Here is a 21856-nt window from a genome sequence, read left to right on the forward strand (position 1 = left end):
ACAAAGAGTCCTGTTCCCTCCTTAACTCTGCTCTCCTAAAATTCTCTAAAGGCTTAGAATAACACATGTGACACTGATTTTTCAGAGTTCATTTTTGGATGTGAAAACTTGCTTTTCCAACATTTCATTAGGAAACAATTGTGCCATATTTTGCTGTAGAAATAATGGTGAGACTAACATTGGTCACTGTTACTTATGTGGAAATTAAACAGCAAATTTCAGTGATTTAACATGCACAGTATAACACAAATTGGAAGTTGCCCTCCAAATACCCTGCTGCTCGAAAAGCTGCACAGTAACGGTATCTTGTTGAGAGATTCATCATCCAGATACATTGTATGATGTGAAATTACTGTGCTAATGTCAGTGATAGTAATAAAATCATCAGAAAAAGTTAGGCCTTGTCCATTCCAATGTAAGCATCCTTTTAACAGTGAGGTAAGTCTCAATTATATCCAAAGGACCTCTGGCACTGAAAATCAGCTTCAACAGGTATTGAGATTCCTTCAGATTTGAATTATTGGCGATCTTTTTTTTTACTTCTTTGTCTCTCATCTCTTTCTCTTAATCCAATCTTTATTTGCCTCTCTATTTCACTTTCTGTACATGATTTGACATTGAATTCACTATTCTAATTAACAGTTCCTGGTTCAGACCCTGTACTGCCCATTAGAAATTATTCATTCTGACTGATGAATCACACAGTTGCTTGCCCTGTTTACAAAGGTCCCAGATGTATTGTAGAGGGTGCTGCACTTTTTGGTTTTCTAATTTACAGTACATTCTAGTGCAAAATCCCATAGGCTGGTGCCGCTCGTTTGCCACTGACCCCAAAATCTAGCTCAATGGATATCAAGCTTCCAAAAAAGAAAAACCTGCATTTATATAGCACCTTCAGCGAAATATGCTAATAACTGATAAATCCAGTAGAGAATTCAGAAGAAACATCTTTACCCAGAGAGCATCTAGAATATCCACCATCGTCCAACTGGATAAGACTGCACTTGTCTGGTTCCATACTTATCTATCCAGTCATAGCCAGAGAATCACCGTCAATGGCTTCTTTTCCTGAGTGTCCCACAAGGATCTGTCCTTGGCCCTTTCCTATTTCTCACCTAGAATGTTGCCACTCAGTGATCTTATCCGCCACAAAGCATCAGTTTCTACATTTATGCTGAGGAAACCCAGCTCCACCTCACCACTACCCTTCTTGACCCTTCCACTGACTTGAAGTTGTCGGACTGCTTGTCCAACATCCAGTACTGTATGAGCAGAAGTTTTCTCCAACTAAATATTGAGAAGACCCAAGCCATTGTATTCAGTCTGTGCCACAATTTCCATTCTTTAACCATCGACTCCATTCCTCTTCCTGGTATCTGTTTGAGGCTGAACCAGACTGTTTGCAACCTTGATGTTGCATTTGACCCCAAGATGAGCTTCAACCACGAGATTCACTAATACTCTTTAGGGAAGGAAATCTGCTGTCCTTACCTGGTCTGGCCTACCTGTGACATTCAGACCCACAGCAATGTGGTTCACTCTTGCATGCCATCCGAAATGGCCTAACAAGCCACTCAGTTGTATCTAACTGCTAGTAAGTCGATGAGGAATGAAACCGGACAGACTACCCGACGTTGACCTCGGCACCAGAAACGACAACAGCAAATACAGCCCTGTCGACCCTGCAAAGTCCTCCTTACTAACATCTGGGGGCTTGTGCCAAAGTTGGGAGAGCTGTCCCACAGACAGTCAAGCAACAGTCTGACATTGTCATACTCACGGAATCATACCTGACAGACAATGTCCCAGACACCGCCATCACCATCCCCGGGTATGTCTTGTCCCATCGGCAGGACAGACCCACCAGAGGTGGTGGCACAGTGGTATACAGTTGGGAGGGAGTTGCTCTGGGAGTCCTCAACATTGAATCCAGACCCCATTAACTCTCATGGCATCAGGTAAAACCTGGGCAAGGAAACCTCCTGCTGATTACCACCTACTGCGCCCCCCACCTCAGCTGATGAGTTAGTACTGCTCCATGTTGAAAACCACTTGGAGGAAGCACTGAGGGTGGCAAAGGCATAGAATGTACTCTGGGTGGGGCACTTCAATGTCCATCATCGAGTGGCTCGGTAGCATCACTACCGACCGAGCTGGCCGTGTCCGAAAGGACATAGCTGCGAGACTGGGTCTACGGCAGGTGGTGAGGGAACCAACAAGAGGGAAAAATATACTTGACCTCGTCCTCACCTGCCTGCCGCAGATGCATCTGTCCATGATGGTATTGGTAGGAGTGACCACTTGTGGCAACAAAGTCCCAACTTTACATTGAGGATACCCTCCATCGTGTTGTGTGGCACGACCACTGTGCTAAATGGGATAGATTTCAAACAGATCTAGCAATGCAAAACTGTACATCCATGAGGCACTGTGGGCCATCAGCAGCAGCAGAATTGTACTCGACCACAGCATATCCCACTCTACCATTACCATCAAGCCAGGGGACCAACTCTGGTTCAATGAAGAGTGCAGGAGAGCATGCCAGGAGCAGCACCAGGCATACCTCAAAATGAGGTGTCAACCTGATGATGCTACAGCCTAGGACTACTTGCGTGCCAAACAGCGTAAGCAGCATGTGATAGACAGAGCTAAGCAATCCCACGACCTACAGATCAGATCTAAGCTCTGCAGTACTGCCACATCCAGTCATGAATGGTGGTGAACAATTAAACAACTAACTGGACGAGGTGGCTCGACAAATATCCCGATCTTCAGCACATCAGTGCAAAAGATAATGCTGAAGCATTTGCAACAATCTTGAGCCAGAAGTGCCAAATGGATGATCCATTACGGCCTCCTCTTGAAGTCCCCAGCATCACAGATGCCAGTCTTCAGCCAATTCAATTCACTCCACGTGATATCAAGAAATGACTGAAGGCACTGGATACTGCAAAGGCTATGGGCCCTGACAATATTCCGGTAATAGTACTGAAGACTTGTGCTCCAGGACTTGGCGTGCCCCTCGCCAAGCTGTTCAAGTACAGCTACAAAACTGGCATGTACCCGACAATGTGGAAAATTGCATAGGTATGTCCTGTACACAAAAAGCAGTACAAGTCCAACCCGGCAAATTACCGCCCCATCTGTCTACTCTCAATCATCAGTAAAGTGATGGAAGGCATCGTTGACAGTGCTATCAAGCGGCACTAGCTTAGCAATAACCTGCTCAGTGATGCCAGGGCTGCTCAGCTCCAGACCTCATTACAGTCTTGGTTCAAACATAGACAAATGACCTGAACACAAGAGGTGAGGTGGGAGTGACTGCCTTTGACATCAAGGCGCCATGTGACTGAGGATGGCATTGAGGAGCCCTAGCAAAGCTAGAGTTAATGGGATTCAGGGGGAAAACACTCTGCTGGTTGGAGTCGTACCTAGCCCAAAGGAAGATAGTTGTCGTTGTTGGAGGTCAGTCTTCTCAGCTCCAGAACATCACTGCAGGAGTTCCTCAGGGTAGTTTTCTTGGGCCCAACCATCTTCAACTGCTTCATCAATGACCTTCCTTCAATCATAAGGTCAGAATCTGGGTACTGCCTGTGTGGAGTTTGCAAGTTCTCCCTGTGACCACGTGGGTTTCCGCTGGGTGCTCCAGTTTCCTCCCACAGCCAAAGACTTGCAGGTTGATAGGTAAAATTAGCTGTTGTAAATTTCCCCTAGTGTAGGTAGGTGGTAGGAATATAGTGGGGATGTGGTAGGGAATATGGGATTAATGTAGGATTAGTATTTTAAAAATGGGTGGTTGTTGGTCGGCACAGACTCGTTGGGCCAAAGGGCCTGTTTCAGTGCTGTATCTCTAAATAAAAAAAAGTGGGGATGTTCGATGATTGCACAATGTCCAGCACCATTCACAACTCCTCAGATACTGAAGTAGTCTGTGTAGAAATGCAGCAAGACCTGGACAGTATCCAGGCTTGTGCTGATAAGTGGCAAGTAACATTTGCGCCACACAAGCGTCAGGCAATGACCATCTCCAACAAGAGAGAATCTAGCCATCTCCCTTTGACATTCAATGGCATTACGTTTGCTGAATCCCCCACTATCAACATCCTGGGCATTACCAATGACCAGAAACCGAATTGGAGTAGCCATATAAATACCGTGCCTACAAGAGCAGATCAGAGGCTAGGAATCCTGCGACAAGTAACTCACCTCCTGACTCCCCAAAGCCTGTCCACCATTTACAAGACACAAGTCAGGAATGCGATGGAATACTCTCCACTTGTCTGGATGAGTGCAACTCCAACAACACTCAAGAAGCTCGACACTGTCTAGGACAAAGCAACCTGTTTGATCAGCTCCTCATCCACCACCTTAAACATTAATTCTCTCCACTTCTGGTGCACCGTGGCAGCAGTGTGCGCCAACTATAAGGTGCACTGCAGCTCGCCACCACCTTCTCAAGGGCAATTAGGGATGGGCTATAAATGGTGGCGAGCCACTGGCACCCACATCCCATGAATGAATAAAAAAAACTTGTTAAGGCTCCTTAGACAGCACCTTCCAAACCCATGACCTCTACCACCTAGAAGGACAAGGGCAGCAGATGCATGGGAACACCACCAGCTGAAAATTCCCTTCAAAACCACACACCATCCTGACTTGGAACTATATCGCTGTTCCTTCACTGTCACTGGGTCAAAACCTGGAACTCCAGCACTGTGAAGGCGACTGACCACCACCACCTCGGGCAATTATTGATGGGCAATAAATACTGAACTTGCCAGCAATGTACACATCCCATGAATGAATTAAAAAAGTTATCTCATTGGCAGAGATGATAGGCCTCTGCTGTCCTGAGTCTGTGTTAGCTCTGCAGGCTGCTATAGAATCTTTCTTAATATGAAAGAAAGAGAGGGAGAGCTATTACCGGAATATGCAATTAATTTCTTAAGATTTTATAAAGTCATTAGGCTACCTTGTATGCAATCTCTACCTCTCTTTCCTCCTTTAAGACACTCTTAAAACCTGCCTTTTTTATCAAACTTTTGATCACCTGCCCTAATATTGCCTTATGTAGCTCAGTTTCAAATTTTGTTTGATAACACTCCTGTGAAGTGCCTTGGGATGTTTATGTTGAAGACTACATAAATACAAGTTGTTTTATAAAAATTTTGTATATTCAGCCACCAGCTACATATTGCAACTAATACAATTTATGACACAGCAAGCATGGTAAATGTTAAGGATTTGGACCAAAAAAAAACCGTCTACTTGTTCATAGAAATGTATCTATCAAGTTTATCTCTTTGAGGCTAGTCTCTTTCTGGGACCTTGGGGTCACGTTTCACATCAAGACAAATGTCTTTTAACCCAGGTTGGCTGAGTCTTTCCCAGCCCAGAACTGCTCTGCCAATGAAACTGAACCATCCGGTTAAGCTGGCCCTGGCTGAAACCATTTTTTTAAGTTTTGGATTCACTTTATACTGAATTTACCACCTTTAGGTTTAGAGTTCAAAATTACATCCTTCCTAATGTACATTTTTCAGTATCTAAGATTTGGTGCATTTACTTCTGACCCATTGGGGGAGCCTGAATGTTACACGTACTTATTTAATATTTTACCCTGCTTTCTGTTTTTTAAATGTAAGTGTGTCAGTTTTCTTCCACACCATTTAGCAATTGAGATACTGCTGTTACTATGGATTAAAAATATGTACCCTACTTGTTCCAGGGATATGCGGGGAAAAAATAAAATCTCTGCTAAAACAGCAAATATTCAGCAAAGACTAATGGAAGTAAAAGCCCAACTAGATAACGAGTCACTGAAGCAGTTAATGAGAAGTGGACAGCATCTGCTTTTTTGTTTAGCTGCTAAAATTGTAATGGTTAACAAATGTTAACCAATTGCCTTGCAAATATGAATACTGAGAAAACTAATAAAAAAAAATACTCTAGGCCATAATTACTTGCTATTTATTATCTTTGCCCTTGCAATAAACTTTTCTTTAATTGCGTGTGCATTGATAGATTTAATTATATTTTTGAGTGGAGACAAGTACTCAAATACTTCAGAGTAAACAAGGAGACTTGAAGGAATCTGCGTTTTTTAGAACGACAAAGGCTATAGAGCTAGTTGAAACCAAAATTGAATAAGAAAAAGACTGGAATTTCTACTTCAGTATTATGAGAAATAAAATATATTTTTCTGTTACCTGTGGTTAATTTAGTTGTGGCATTTCCTTTTTTTTTAATAGAGCTATGAGGGTAAATCATCTGAAGATTCTCACAGGAAGGTTGCAGCGGGTGCTCTTACAGCATTGCTTCCTGTAAGCATTGGTGCACAGAAGCATGCCTTGCAGGGTAAGTCATTAAAATATTCCAGTGCACTTGCAAAATTAATCTTATCTTACTTTAGTTTGATTATCTCAATAGGGAGTTATTTAGAAAGTAGTGAGATGTTATATGAACCAAAAAGCAGGTTATGTTCGAATCTACTTTAAGGCCATATCATCTCATAGAGTTTACAGAAACGGGCCCTTCGGCACATCGTGTCTGTGCCGGCCATCAAGCACCTATCTATTCTAATCCCATTTTCCAGCACTTGGTCCATAGCCTTGTATGATATGGTGTTTCAAGTGATCATCTAAATACTTCTTAAATGTTGTGAGGGTTCCTGACTCTATCACCTCTTCAGGCAGTGTTCCAGATTCCAACCACCTTCTGGGTGAGAAACTTTTTCCTCAAATCCCCTCTAAACCTCCTGCCCCTTACCTTAAATCTATGCCTCCTAGCTATTGATTCCTCCGCTAAGGGAAAAAGTTTCTTCCTATCTATCCTATCAATGCCCCTCATAATTTTGTATACCTCGATCAGGTCCACCCTCAGCCTTCCCTGCTCTATGGGAAACAACCCCAGCCTATCCTCTCCAATGATCATTAAAGGTTACAAGTAAAAAGAATTGTAACATTTTCAATCTGTTCTCCAGTGGCCATGAGTTTATAGTTCACATGTGCCAGTAGTTAGGCCATGACAGCTGGGATGCAAGGCGAATGAAAATGTATTCAGACCATGTAGAACTGATCTTTCTGGTCAACTGCATGTATTAGTCTTAATCCATGGTCACTTAATATCATTTACAAATAGGTAATCATTGGGAGATGGAGTGGTAGAAGGAGAAAAAAGATATATCTTCATTCATTATCCTTCACAAACTTCAGGAATATAACCTAGTTTTGATAGGATGCTGGGCAACAACGAGCTCATGTGATGCTATTGTTGACAAATAGTATTGTATATGTCATGTCATAAATAGGACCAGGATCTGTGTCATTTCCCTAATAAAGTTTTCCTGATGGTTTTTTGTTCCTTAAATTGTACCTCTCAGTTGTAAATGTTTGGGCAACACCAGCACTGACCAAATATCGCAGTTGGATGACAAGTCACATATTGCATCTGGAGTTGAGGACATTCCAATTAATGGCCTGACTAGTCAAAGCTGATGACTGTTAGTCAGGCTGTTCTAGCAGCCTCTGCCAGACCACCCCTTCCCCTTGGCCTCCAAGCAAAACCCTCCTTCCATAGAAATCAACCTATATCTTTCTCTAGTTTCTCGTCTATTTCCCCTCTTGCACTCTCTGAGCTCATGACACATGCTTCCTGCTCACTTGATCTCTTTCACACTAACCATCCAACTTTCCTTCCTGGCTGCCATGCTATCTGGCATTGCAAATGGTTCCCTCTCTTCAAATACTGTCTCCCTCCATTTCAAAACAGCTATCATCATCCTTCAATAAACCCACCCTTGATTCATCTGTCCTTGCAAACTGCCGACCCATCTTCAGCTTCTGCTTTTTCTCCATAGTCCTTGAACATCTTGTCGCCTCCCAAATTCAAGTCCATCTTTCATTCAACTCTATGTTTGAATCTCTCCAATCAGGTTTCCACCCTGTTCAAGTGCTGAAAAGTACCTAATAGGTCATAAATTAAATCTTCTATGACTTTTTTCATTGCGCACTGTATCCCCTTGCCCTTCTCAACCTTTCTCCAGCTTTTCACTAAGTTAATCTCACTATCCACTATCCTCCATTGGCCAGCTCAGTTTTGGGTTTCACTCTCACCTATTCAATCATAACCAGGCCATTTCCAGCAATTGGCTACTCTTTCTGCTCCCATATTGTTACTTCGGGAGTCCTCCAAGGATCGACCCTTGACCTACTCCCGGCCCTCTACGTGCTGCTGCTTCGCAGCGTCATCCGAAAACATGGATCATGTTCCACATGTTTACTAATGGCACCCAACCCTGCCTCTCCACATCTCTCTCAACCCATCCACTGCCCCTATCTTGTAAAACTGCTTGTATGACATCTGGGCATGGAGGAGCAAGGGATTCCTTGAGTTAAACATTGGGAAAACCAAAGACATCATCTTCAGTCACACCACAAACTTCATATCCTCAAATGTAAAACATGCGTCCTCATATTTAAGTTCCTTCATGACTTCACTCCTTCCCAGCTCTAATTTCCTCCAGTACTACAACTGTTCAAGAATTCTGCATTGCTCCAAATCTAGATACTTGTGCATCCTCCATTCCTTCTGCCCAACTGTTGTCTATCATGCCTTCAGTTGTCTATATCGTTTGCTCTGGATTTTTCTGCTTAAACCTCTCTGCCTCTTCTTCTCCTTTAAGATAATCCTTAAAATCTCTTTAACCATGCTTTTAATCACTCACACCCACCCCGCTCAAAATATCTTCTCTGACTCAGCATCCGTTTTTGTCTAATTAAATTTCTATGAGTCACCTTTACCTTCATTAAAAGCACTATATAAAAGCAAGTTATTATTAACTTACGCTCTTGGTGGCAGTTACTTTGATTAGTTCTCACAGGGTATTTACTCATAGAGCTTATAGCACAAAATGGAAAAAGTTTGTCGAGTATTGTTCTAATTCGGTTAGTTCCGTCTTTTGTAGTGTTCTGCTCAATTGGCTTGTTTTATCTCCTATAATGTTGTACCGTTATTTGGTTTGGCTCCTGAAGTATAGTACCTGATGGACAGTAATTTAAAATATAGTTCTATTCGAGTTCACATTATATTATTTCACTCTCAGCACCTACTTCACTTTGCGTTGTTTAAGGGTCGCCCACTTATTTGGAAATTATGTCCAGTTAGGCCCTCCCAATTTTCCAATTGGTGATTCATCAAAGTTACTGTATCCACCATTCAGATTTGTTCAAACAGCTGTCTAAATTCCTTTCATAGTCATAGTTATACAGCACAGAAACAGGCCCTTTGGCCCATCGTGTCTGTGCCGGCCATCCAGCACCCAACTATTCTAATCCCATATTCCTGCACTTGGCCCGTAGCCTGGTATGCTATGGCGTTTCAAGTGCTCATCTAAATACTTCTTAAATGTTGTCAGGTTCCTGCCTCCACCACCTCTTCAGGCAGTGCATTCCACTCATTGAAAACTAGATCAGTGTTCACATTTGTTTCAGTTTGTAGAGTTAATGATGTGTAAGCCTTTATTTGTCACTCCCAGTAGAGTGATCCTCAGGACTCACCCAAATATTTAACTAAAGGCTACTTCCAAATTTAATGTAAATTTGGAAATTGTTCTCAAATCATTATATCCTCCTTGGGACAAGTCAGAAATGGAATGTCATTTCCACTAAGTCTATGTTTTGGCAGTTATTCATTTCCTATCATGCAAGAACTCCAAGAGATCTGATTAGTAAGCATCAGATTGCCATGTGATTATTTAAGTACCTCAGACATATTACCATCTTGCACAGAAAAAGTGCAGGGGCATGTTGAGGATAATTCCATCTATTCCAGAGTCAGATACCAACGATAGCATATGTAAGGCTACCTTTGGAACATTTCCTAAAGATTATCACATAGATTTAACGTCACAACAGCATCTTTAGTGGATCAGCTCAGGTACCTGGTGGTGTAGCTCCAAAATAGGAGCTCCCCATTCTGATTTTGCAGAATGTTGATATGCACAAACAAGGTGTAAGGATGCAGAATGTACATTACCTGCCTAATTGGGTCTTTTTCATTCTTTCACTGATGCACATTCTCCTTGTAACATAAGTCTTCTCATACATCCCCACCAGTTCTACACAGAACTACAGTTTTATTTTGTAGGGGTGAGGTAGTTACTTTGTTTCAGACTGACACAAAGGTGAAGATCCTGGGACTCTAAAATGACCCAAAATTAAACCTATTCAAATATTTAGGTTTTATTTTTGACTGGGATATTGCATAACAGCTGCTTTGTAAAATGGGTACTTATTCCTGAAGTGTACCTGTCGTTATACTTGGAGCAATGGATTCGCAGCACACTGTCCTTGCAGTCTTAGTGATGTATATATGACTGTGGGAAATGGAAAACTGGCACATTTGTGTAGCAGGATAGACTCTATCCTCTGGTTGGGTTAAGGTTTGTTCTTGAGACAGCATATGGAGAGCTTTTACTTGATGTGGACATCCCTGTCACTGATACAGCCCTAGATATACCTTATTACACCACAGCGACATCCCTTGACTCCCATGACCACAAAAATCACTCCAAAAATGAACTACCGTGGGAATAATTTTCAACATATATTCAGTACTGAAGATTTAAATAGAAAAATAATAATCATATTTCTTTCACAATGTATTCTCATAATAAATAGTCATTCTATACATCACCCTTAATTTCAATTGATGATCAACATTGGAAATAAAATCGAGGTAATTTTTGCAGATCTGTGATCACTTCCATATTTTGAAAAGTCAAACAATCAATCTTCATACATTAAGCATAACTGAATATATGAAAACTAAACTTTTTTACAAGTTGCTAAAATAAACATGGACAATTAGTTTGTAGTTTGCATAATATTTTTATTGTCCACCTTGTTTAGCTGGCCTTGTTGACAGCTGTATAGAACAGATGAAGCACACCTATGTACAATTCAACTTAGATTCACTGAGACCTGGGAAAGTGATCCAAAGGAAAAAGGTAAGCGTGGAGACTGGATAAACAAACAGTTTCGTCAACAGATACATTTCCATTCAAGAAAATGTTTAATGGCCAAGTACTGCTACAAACACACTAAGATGTTGTACTTCACATAACTAGTTCAATGGTTTTATATTTTAATGTACTGTTAATGATTTTGTTGGCAGATGTCTTGTTTTAGTTCAAATATTCACAGCTGATTCAGATTGAAGGGATTTTGATTCACCTTATCACTGAGGAGATATTCTATTTGCTTGAATGCTGAACGCCAAAATTCTTTTAGTTCAGGTGATTTTACATGTGCTCCTCTTGTTGATGTGCCAATATGCCTCATACCACTTCGCCTCTGTGCTTAAAAAAAACCCTCTTAGCTAATCACTGTGGACTACTTTTAAAATCCACATATATTTCGTTGACATTTTTTTCAAGTTGAATTGTGTCCATGTTTCGTTTATAAAACGGCAAGTATAACTATGCATAATTTGTCACTCGCTTTTAGTGTTTCATCACGATTATTTTTATAGACTACTTATATGTCTCTGACCTCGCAGGATGACAGTCTTACCAGAGAGCTGAAAACTGTGATGCAATTGCTGAGGAATTGCCTGTATCACAATGTTGAATGCAAAGTAAGTCTGCTCCCAAAATCAAGCATTCATTGGTAGATGTTCTGAATTGCTGTTTGCATAATCGTTCAAACTGAGAAGTCCCTCTTCTGTCCCATAGGTTGCAGCATCTGATGCTCATCTTGTGAGTGCAGTTAATTCACTTTGGCCCTGGTTTTTAATGGATGACACACTGATGTTGGCAGCTCTGAAACTGTTATGTGTCTACACAGCAAACCTACCGTCATGTGAGTAGAACAAATGAACTGAATAAGGCCGATGGTTAAAACAGCAGTCTCATTGTATACACAGTTAAACACAAAAAACTTAACCAAGAATTCTTTGGAATGTCACCAAACTGGGGAGAGAAATTATCAGTTTTTAAATCACTGTACCACAGTACAATTTATCTATCCTCGATCGCCACAATACCTGATGATGATAACTCACTGAACTAGATGTCCACAAGTCAATCCCACTTCAGTCAACTGCTGCTATTAGTTAAACAAGATGGAAAGCTGTTGCAGTCTGTTAACAATCAAAAAGTTGACCAAGGTGATAAATATTCCAACTCATAATTACACTTTTTTAGTCAATCTAAACAAAACTGATCAGACTAAAATGTGCTATCTGCTCGTTATAAAGGCCGAATAGGAATGAAATTTGCTGTGTGAACTTACAAAACTGGACCACGATGGGCATTCTATTCTCTCATTAAGAGTAACTGGGAAATGGTTTGGTACAGTGGAATTCCATGGTTGGATGAGGTCTGTACTTATCTAGTTTAATTGTATATATTATGTATGAGACATTTGGAATTTTTAAATTGGCCAAATAGTACAAAAAGTGCACATATCAAGATGAATCAACATTGTAGGCAGCTATCAAAGTTCTGAATGAAATACAAAAGAAGCCCAACTCTTTTCAAAATATGATTTTCATATAGCTTCTAAAGTATTTCAACTCATTAAATTCTGATTGTTTTCCAGCTTTCAAAATCTGTTTGTATTAAAAGTCTTCAGTGCAAAGTTACAATTATGGAAATATGCAAACTTTAAAAAACTGACTTACATTAATTATTGCACCTTTCACATCATCAGTATATATTCCTGTAGAGCACTCTTACTCAATTCAACTGAAGGAGTAAACAGAGATTGACGAGACACTGGCGATGTCATGCATATAGCCTGTATTACGACCGAGGTGGGAGGAGTGCACTGTCTTTTCCTAGTTCACTTCCCCACAGGCCACAACATATATTTAAATATTTACCCAGTTACTGATATGGTCAATCATAAACTCTATTTTTATTCCAGATTAAAATACACCAACCAGGTTTCTTTAATTATTATTATCAAGAAAGACTTATCCTGTAACGAAGCAAAGCGTTAACACATAAATTGAAATACGAAAGTTCCCTTTTAAATTCCTCATATGTAAACTCACACTGAGAAAAATACAGAAATTCTCTGCAGAGATTTGTTACAAAAAAAAAAGACAGAAAAGAATACTTTTGCCAAATACTTGTTAATTTTTGAAGAAAGTAAAAGATATGGAAAGATGTCAGTTGTCCCTTTTGATCGGGCATCCCAAATACGCGTAGACGGCTGTCACTGGGATCTTTCTAGAGCAGTTCTTTTCAGGCGACGTTGAAGATCAGTTTGGCGGGCTTTCCAGGAGTAATGTGGCAGCAGGGGTTTCTGGTAGGCCTATCAGGAGGAATGCACCATCAAGGGTTTCCGTTATCACACTGAATACGCTGGATTTTTTCACAGAGATGGAAAAGCTGGCAGGCATTTCAAAGATATGGAAAAGATTGAGCTAGGTTTTGTCCTTGGCAGGTTGATTTTCAAACTCCTTTCAAAACACAGTCCACGCCCCAACTCATTGTCCAAAGCGAAACCAAAAACAATATATCGAGTCAAGTTTCCTGATCCCGAGAATCTTGACCTGTCACTTCTCTGTAAACAACTTCCTCAAGTCAAAAATCCCCACTGGGTACTTAACTGAAGACAGGTGACTTCCAGTAAGCATTGTTTACAAATCAAGTTCAAAAGACCTTCGGATGACCTCTTCTTTAAAAAAAACACAAAATCCGGCATCTATGGACTCCTTTTCAGTTTTAAAACCCAAGTCCTCAAAAAAATATTAACAAAACATGGAAGCACTTTCGTGACACCTGTTCCTGTGCTATAGGAGGGTATCTTTTCCCCCTCCCCCACCCGTCCCACACACACTGTTCTGACAGTTGCCTTGGTTCTTATTCTTGGTAAGTTCACTCACATCACTTCCAATTAATGTGATTTGAACTCTGTTTTTTCTGTTGTCCTTAGAATAATTGTAGGTTTTTCTTGTCTTGAGCTGATTTATTTTTTAAAAATCCGATCTGTGGTGCTCAATCAATTTTGTAAGCTAATTGAAGCCCTTCAGCTGTGGTATGTGGCCACATCCAGTTTATGCTCGACAATTACTCAAATGTAGGACCTCACATTCACTATTTTGTTTTAATTCATTCTTGGGATGTGAGCATTGCTGGCAAGGCCAGCATTTATTGCCCATCCCTAATAGCCCTTGAGAAGGTGGTGGTAAGCCGCCTCTGCAGTCCACGAGGTGTAGGTACACCCACAGTGTTATTTGGGAGGGAGTTCAATGACTTTTACCCAGTGACAGTGAAGGAACATCAGTATAGTTCCAAATCAGTGTTACGGTCAAGTGAGGAGGGGTCGAAGGGCTTCCCTCTTTTCCCTCTCCTTGTTAGACCACAGCAAGTTTAATTTCTTAAAGTGAATGTACTGGCCAATTCAGTAGGTGTTTGATTGGTTCTTGTTATGATCATAGCAAGTAAGTAATCGGACATGTTTTCTTGAGTTAACAAAGAAAGTGGTTAACTTTATTCTACCTAAACTGGACTAATGAAAATAATAAGCAACACACCAACTTTCACTCACACACACTCTGGAGGTTTACACACACAACTAGGTTACAGAGTGGGGAAAAGGTGACGTCTGTGAAATTTGGTAATTTGGATGGCTTCTAGCGGAATTCAGTGATCCAGAGGCTTTTAGTTTGAAGAGGTAAATGACTGGTTCAGTGAGTCTCTTGGAGATAGCGATGTGGATGATTTCCTGCAGCAGTGTTTCTGATTGTAGCTGGAGTATGCAAAGGTGGTCAGTCAACAAGCAGGATTTGAAAGCTTTCAAGCTAGAATAGAGAGAGAGAGAGGAAGCCCCACTGAGAGTCTGCTCATGTCCGAGTTCAGTTACTTCTCATCTGCTGCGCCAGCTTAAAACCACAGATAGGGAGGGCTTGTCACATGACAGTCAGTCAGTGATTCAAACATAGCAGTTAGCAATATTTCTCTGCTTGCTGAGAGTTCCTTTAAACTTCCTGGGTCTTGGTTCTTGCTGGGAAATGCATAGACATTTTGTCTCTCTCCTCACAAGCATTGCGGTGTAGGATACAGTGTTGCAAACTAGGCGATCATCTTAAGCTGAAAGGATGACTTTGCTGGCAGCTTGTCTTTTTAAAATGCCTTTTTTTCAAAAAATACAAATTCAAATTTCCAGTCAGTGAACCAAAGAAAATTATCTTTCAACAAAACACATTGGCGTAGCATCAGGATGGTGTGTGACTTGAAGGGGAATTTGCAGGCGGTGGTGTTCCCATGCATCTGCTTCCCTTGTCCTTTTAGGTAGTAGAGGTTGTGGGTTTGGAGGCTGCTGTCGAAGGAGGCATAGTTGATTGTTGATGTACATCTCGTAGATAGTACACACTGCTGCCACTGTGCATCGGTGGTGGAGGGAGTGAATGTTCAAGGTTGTGGAAGGGGTGCCAGTTAAGCTGGCTGCTTTTTCCTGGATAGTGTCAAGCTGCTTGAGTGTTGTTGGTCTGCACTCATCTAGGCAAGTGGAGAGTATTCCATCACAGTCCTGACTTGTGCCTTGTAGATAGTGGACAGGCCTTGGGGAGTCGGGAGGTGAGTTACTCGTCACAGAATTCCTAGCCTCTGACCTGCTCTTGTAGCCATATAAATACCATGGTTGGTCCAGTTAAGTTTCTGGTCCATGTTAACCCCCAGGTGAGTGATTCAGTAATGGTAACTGTTGAATGTCACAGGGAGGTGGTTAGATTCTGTCTAGCCTGGCACTTGTGTGGCGCGAATGTTACTCTAATCAGCCCATGCCTGAAAAAGTTCAGGTGTTGCTGCATCTGTTTGCTATTCACATCCTTGAGTTAGTTTGGGGGAATTCCCAAGTGATAGAATTGAAACTAGCACAGCTCCTGCAGTGGTAAGAAATACAAGATGAAAAGTTATCCACAAAATAACTTAGCTTTTAGATTGAGGAGTTGGAAAAGGGATTTCTCCTGTTAGATATATATTAATTGTTCATGTCTATCTTTTGTTGTATTAATTCATTGAATAGTTTAAACCTCTGGGATACGAGCTAACAACCCCACTGCCTTGTGGGTATCTCGGGACAGACTAAGGCGAAGGGAGTAAACCCTAACAGAAAATCCGGAGCAGAGCCCCTAAGGCGGTCATGTGTCACCTTTGGCATGTTTCCAGCAGTTCCTGCAGCCAAACTGGTGCCAAACATCGTGCTCTGCACTCCTTTGTACCCCACTAGGAAGGCTGAGAGAGGGGTTTTGATGCTTGGGCAATTCACAACCTCCATACATTCCGTCCAGGCATGCGCCATGGAGAGGTCACTCCATAGTCGCCTCACAGCAACCAAAACAACACGGAAGGCAGCAGTTACGGGTTTTAAGTCCAGCTCAATTGACCGAGAAATTGGGCGCCATGTGTTGCCTTTGTCGGTGGGAGAGGTCGTCACATCTCATTAGACAGCTACCACCCACCTCAAACCGGGTAGCCCCAGTCAGTAAGGTTCTGTCCCGCCACAGTCCACCTGCTTCAATGGGTGCTTGGAGCTCAGGGTCATTGCCTGACTAGTGGAGTGTGACACCGCACCAAACAGCACGACAAATAAAGGAAAGAAGGTACTAGCCCTTCGTTTTGCAAGCTGGAATGTCAGAACTATGTGTCCTGGCCTGTCGGAAGATCTTGCACAAATCGACGACTCTCGGAAGACCGGCATCATTAACAACGAGCTCAGTAGACTCAATGTGAACATTGCAGCACTTCAGGAGACACGCCTCCCTGCCAGCGGATCACTAAGGGAGCAAGACTGCACCACCTACTGGCAGGGTAGGGATCCTGAAGAACCAAGACAGCATGAAGTGGGCTTCGCCATCAGAAACTCCTTGCTCGGCATGATAGGGCCACCTACAAATGGCCCGGAACACATACTGTTCATCCGACTGCTCACCGCCTCTGGTCCAGTACACCTACTCAGCATCTATGCTCCAACGCTCTGCTCCCCACCTGAAGTTAAAAGACCAGTTCTACGAGGAACCCCATAATATCATTGGTAGAATTTCTAATACTGAACATTTGTTCCTGCTGGGGGACTTTAATGCCAGGGTTGGGGCCGATCATGACTCATGGCCCTCCTGCCTCAGGTGCTATGACATTGGAAGGATGAATGAGAATGGACAGAGACTGCTGGAGTTGTGCATCTACAACAACCTCTGCATCACCAACCCGTGCTTTCAAACTAAACCCTGTCACCAGATTTCATGGAGACACCCAAGATCACATCGTTGGCACCAGCTGGACCTCATCGTCACAAGGCGAGCCTCCAGAAACAGTGTTCAAATCACACGCAGCTTCCACAGTGCGGACTGTGACACCGACCACTCACTGGTGTGCAGCAAAGTTAGACTCAAACCGAAGAAGTTACATCACTCCAAGCAGAATAGCCGCCCGCGCATCAACACCAACAGAATTTCTTTCCCACAGCTGTCACAAAAGTTTCTCAATTCGCTTGAAAAAGCCCTTCAAAACACTCCTGCAGGGGATGCAGAGACCAAGTGGGCCCACATCAGAGACGCCATCTATGACTCAGCAATGACCTCCTTTGGAAAACGTGAGAAGCAGAATGCAGACTGGTTTCAATCTCACTTTGAAGAGATGGAACCAGCCATAGCCACCAAGCTCACTGCACTGCTGAACTACAAGAAAGCCCCCAGCGAGTTAACATCCTTAGCGCTTAAATCCACCAGAAGCACCACGCAAAGACCAGCCAGGCACTGTGCAAACGACTACTGGCAACACCTATGCAGTCATATTCAGCTGGGCTCCGACACCGGAAACATCAGAGGAATGTATGACGGCATTAAGAGAGCTTTTGGGCCAACCATCAAGAAGATCGCCCCCTTCAAGTCTAAATCGGGGAAACGATCACCGAACAAAGCAAGCAAATGGACCGCTGGATGGACCACTACCTGAAACTGTACTCCAGGGAAAATGTTGTCACTGATACCACCCTCAATGCAGCCCAGTCTCTGCCATTCATGGATGAGCTGGACGAACAGCCAACAAAATCGGAGCTCAGTACCACCATCGACTCTCCAGCCAGTGGAAAAGCCCCTGGAAAGGATGGCATTACCCCTGATATAATCAAGTGTGCCAAGCCTGCTATACTCTCAGCACTCCATGAACTGCTTTGCCTGTGCTGGGATGAGGGAGCAGTACCACAGGACATGCGCGATGCTAATACCATCACTCTCTATAAAAACAAGGTTGACCGTGGTGACTGCAACAACTACCGTGGAATCTCCCTGCTCAGCACAGTGGGGAAAGCCTTTGCTCGAGTCGTTTTAAACAGACTCCAGAAGCTGGCTGAGCGTGTCTACCCTGAGGCACAGTGCGGCTTTCGAGCAGAGAGATCCACTATTGACATGCTGTTCTCCCTTCGCCAACTGCAGGAGAAATGCCACAAACAACAGATGCCACTCTACATTTTTTTTTAATTCGTCCATGGGATGTGGGCTTGCCTTCATAGATCTCACCAAAGCCTTTGACCTCGTCAGCAGACATGGTCTTTTCAGACTACTAGCAAAGATCGGATGTCCACCAAAGCTACAAAGCATCATCACCTCGTTCCATGACAATATGCAAGGCACAATTCAGCATAATGGTGTCTCATCAGACTCCTTTCCCATCCTGAGTGGTGTGAAACAGGGCTGTGTTCTCGCACCCACACTGTTTGGGATCTTCTTCTCACTGCTGCTCTCTCACGCGTTCGTCTTCAGAAGAAGGAATTTTCCTCCACACAAAATCAGATGGCAGGTTGTTTAACCTTGCCCGTCTGAGAGCGAAGACCAAAGTACGGAAAGTCTTCATCAGGGATCTCCTCTTTGCTGATGATGCTGCATTAACATCCCACACAGAAAAGTGTCTGCAGAGACTCATCGACAGGCTTGCGGCTGCCTGCAATGAATTTGGCCTAACCATCGGTTTCAAGAAAACAAACATCACGGGACAGGACGTCAGAAATGATCCATCCACACTCTGGAAGTGGTTCAAGAGTTCACCTGCCTGGGCTCAACCATCACCAGCAACCTGTCTCTCGATGCAGAAATCAACAAGCGCATGGGAAAGGCGTCTGTTGCTATGTTCAGACCAGCCAAGAGGGTGTGGGAAAATGGCGCACTGGCATGGAACACAAAAGTCCGAGTGTTTCAAGTCTGTGTCCTCAATACCTTGCTCTACGGCAGCGAGGCCTGGACAACGTATGTCAGCCAAGAGCGACATCTCAATGCATTCCATCTTCATTGCCTCTGGAGAATCCTTGGCATCAGGTGGCAGGACCATATCTCAAACGCAGAAGTCCTCGAGGCAGCCAACGTCCCAGCATGTACGCTCTACTGAGCCAGTGGCACTTGAGGTGCCTTGGCCATGTGAGCCGCATGGAAGATGGCAGGATCCCCAAGGACGTATTGTACAGGGAGCTCGTCACTGGTATCAGACCCACCGGCTGTCCATGTCTCCGCTTAAAGATGTTTGCAAACGCAACATGAAGTCTTGTGACATTGACTACAATTCGTGGGAGTCAGTTGCCAGCGATCGCCAGAGCTGGTGAACAGCTATAAAGGCGGGGCTGAAGAGAGGCAATTCGAAGAGACTCAGCAGTTGGCAGTGTTATGACCTGTCAAAGCCCCCAATCAAAATATACGATTCTGATTGTGGTGGGACCAACGCACTGTTAATACAATCCCATCACTCCATAGATCGGCTAACATATCATTTCAAACTTTCCAAATCAAAGAAAGATCCAGCCAAATTGTACCATCTATTAACCCCTGAATGAGGCTAACCAAACTAGTTGTCTTTCTATCAACAAATTAACTGTTTAATTAAAAAACTAAATTCTTAAACACTATGAAGATATAAACAACATTTAAAATAGAAAAAATTGGACTGCAAATTTACAGTTCAGTGTTGCTTGAAGTCCTCACAGGATGTTGCTTGAGGTCCTCAGAGAATGTTGCTTTCCTCCTCCAGCGAATTTCAACAATTAACGACTTGCAAACACTTTCAATAGAATCAATCTGACTTTAGAGTTTTTGAGGGATATAAGATTGTCACAGTCTAACTTCCCTTTTTTCAATTTAAATGACCAGAGATCTCTGTTTTGGCTTGACATTTTTTAGAATTTTGAGAGACAATAATTAAACAGACTAAAATCCTATTTCTTCAGTTTAAATGTTTGAGAGCTCTTTTTCCAGGTGGCAACACCAGCTGTGTCTGTGTGTTCTGTTAGAACAAACTGTCTTCAACTAAAAGCCAGTTAAAAATTGAATTGTAACAAATGTATTGCATGAGACTCACTCCCAGTGGCTGTATCTATGGTAACGAGAATGCACCCTTTGAATCTCGGTCTCCAAATGGCTGTTTCTAATGGAAACCCAAAATGCACCTTTCTATAACTCCTGAGGCTTACTGGTTCTTAAAGCAATACTGATCCTTTGCAAGCCTTAAAGGCAAATCGCATATTCCGAAAAAAACTACAGGACCATGACCGCAGAAAAGAGACAGCAGCGTAAGGAGAGAGCCAACTGTGTAACAGCCCTGACAACCGACTTTACCTGCTGCGCCTGTGGAAGAGTCTGTCACTCTAGAATTGGCCTTTACAGCCATTCCAGGCACTGCTCCACAAACCACTGACCAGCTCTAGGCACTTACCCATTGTCTCTCGAGACAAGGAGGCCAAAAAGGAAAAAATTAAGTTTAAACCTAAAACAAGGTCTGATGTTATGGTCTACTGCTTTCAAAGAGAGGGAGAGAAAGTTCTTGTGGAGTCATGAGATAATCCCAGTAGCTAAAATTATTCATTAAAAAGCTTATTTTCCTGGGCATGTAACCAAACATTTGCTGAGATTTTAAGGCAATTACAACAGCAGCAACTTGAATTTATATAGTGCTTTTAATGTAGTAAAACATCCCAAGATATTTATTAGGGTATAAGCATGCTCTTGAAACATAGGGTGTTGAGATACATCGACCAGAGTGATCTAAAGTATGAAGAATGTACAGTAAGAATGATAGAAAAGACCTAAAAACGTACAGCCATGTCAACCTGTAGGCTGAATGTTTTTTTTGGATACAAAGGTTCCTGCATACATTCCCTTCAAGCTGTGCTGATGGGACTCCTTTAAAGGCTATTCAAACTATGATTCTAACATTGTATGTCATCCTGGCCCAGTGGGTGTCACAATTGACCTGAGTCATGAAGCTGTGCGTTAAAACATCACTCTTTTAGATCAGATGTTAAACAAATGTCAGTTTGTTTGTTCAGGTAGATGTGAAAGATCCCATGGCACTATTACAAAAAGACAGAATTCGCCTGATGTCTCCTTTAAGTAATACTACCAGAAAAAAGTAATGTCACTGAATAACTAGTCACTAATCTCATTTGCTGCTTGCTGTCTGGAAATTCGTCACCATATTTGCTCATATAACAGTGACACTGCTTCCAAAATCATTTAGTTAAATGTGAAGTTCAAATAAATCCAGGATTTTTTCTAAAGGCAATGAACAGAGATAGAATCTGTGTACTTCACAGAAAGCAACTAATGGGTTAAATATTGCATCTCATTTTGGAGATGTTCCATTTTCTCCTTGATCATTGAAAGTTGGGAACTGTTAGATCAGGGTCTCCTGTCCTCAGTCGGTAGACATGTTGGTTAGTTCATGGATGATATCCACAAATAAGGTACATAACACAAAATGGATAAAAATTGTGCAGTAGTATTCTACTAAGTTGGTTATTCCTTTCACATCTGACCTCTGGCATCTGTTCAACAGTTGGAGCCCGAACTCTATTGGGTGCCTACT

General features: G+C 42.4%; 1 protein-coding gene across 4 annotated transcripts in view; it reads left to right on the forward strand.

Moving 5' to 3' along the window:
* The window catches only part of rttn (rotatin), a 336287-nt gene that overhangs the window by 183679 nt on the left and 130752 nt on the right, over window positions 1–21856 (forward strand). For all 4 annotated transcript variants that reach the window (XM_068032345.1, XM_068032341.1, XM_068032344.1 and 1 more), the window contains exons 41-44: window positions 6252–6357; window positions 10911–11008; window positions 11560–11637; window positions 11735–11861. In XM_068032345.1, coding sequence (XP_067888446.1) covers window positions 6252–6357; window positions 10911–11008; window positions 11560–11637; window positions 11735–11861 — 409 coding nt within the window. The remainder of the gene's footprint in view (window positions 1–6251; window positions 6358–10910; window positions 11009–11559; window positions 11638–11734; window positions 11862–21856) is intronic.

Source organism: Heterodontus francisci, chromosome 5 (assembly GCF_036365525.1).
Source record: "Heterodontus francisci isolate sHetFra1 chromosome 5, sHetFra1.hap1, whole genome shotgun sequence".
NCBI lineage: Eukaryota > Metazoa > Chordata > Chondrichthyes > Heterodontiformes > Heterodontidae > Heterodontus > Heterodontus francisci.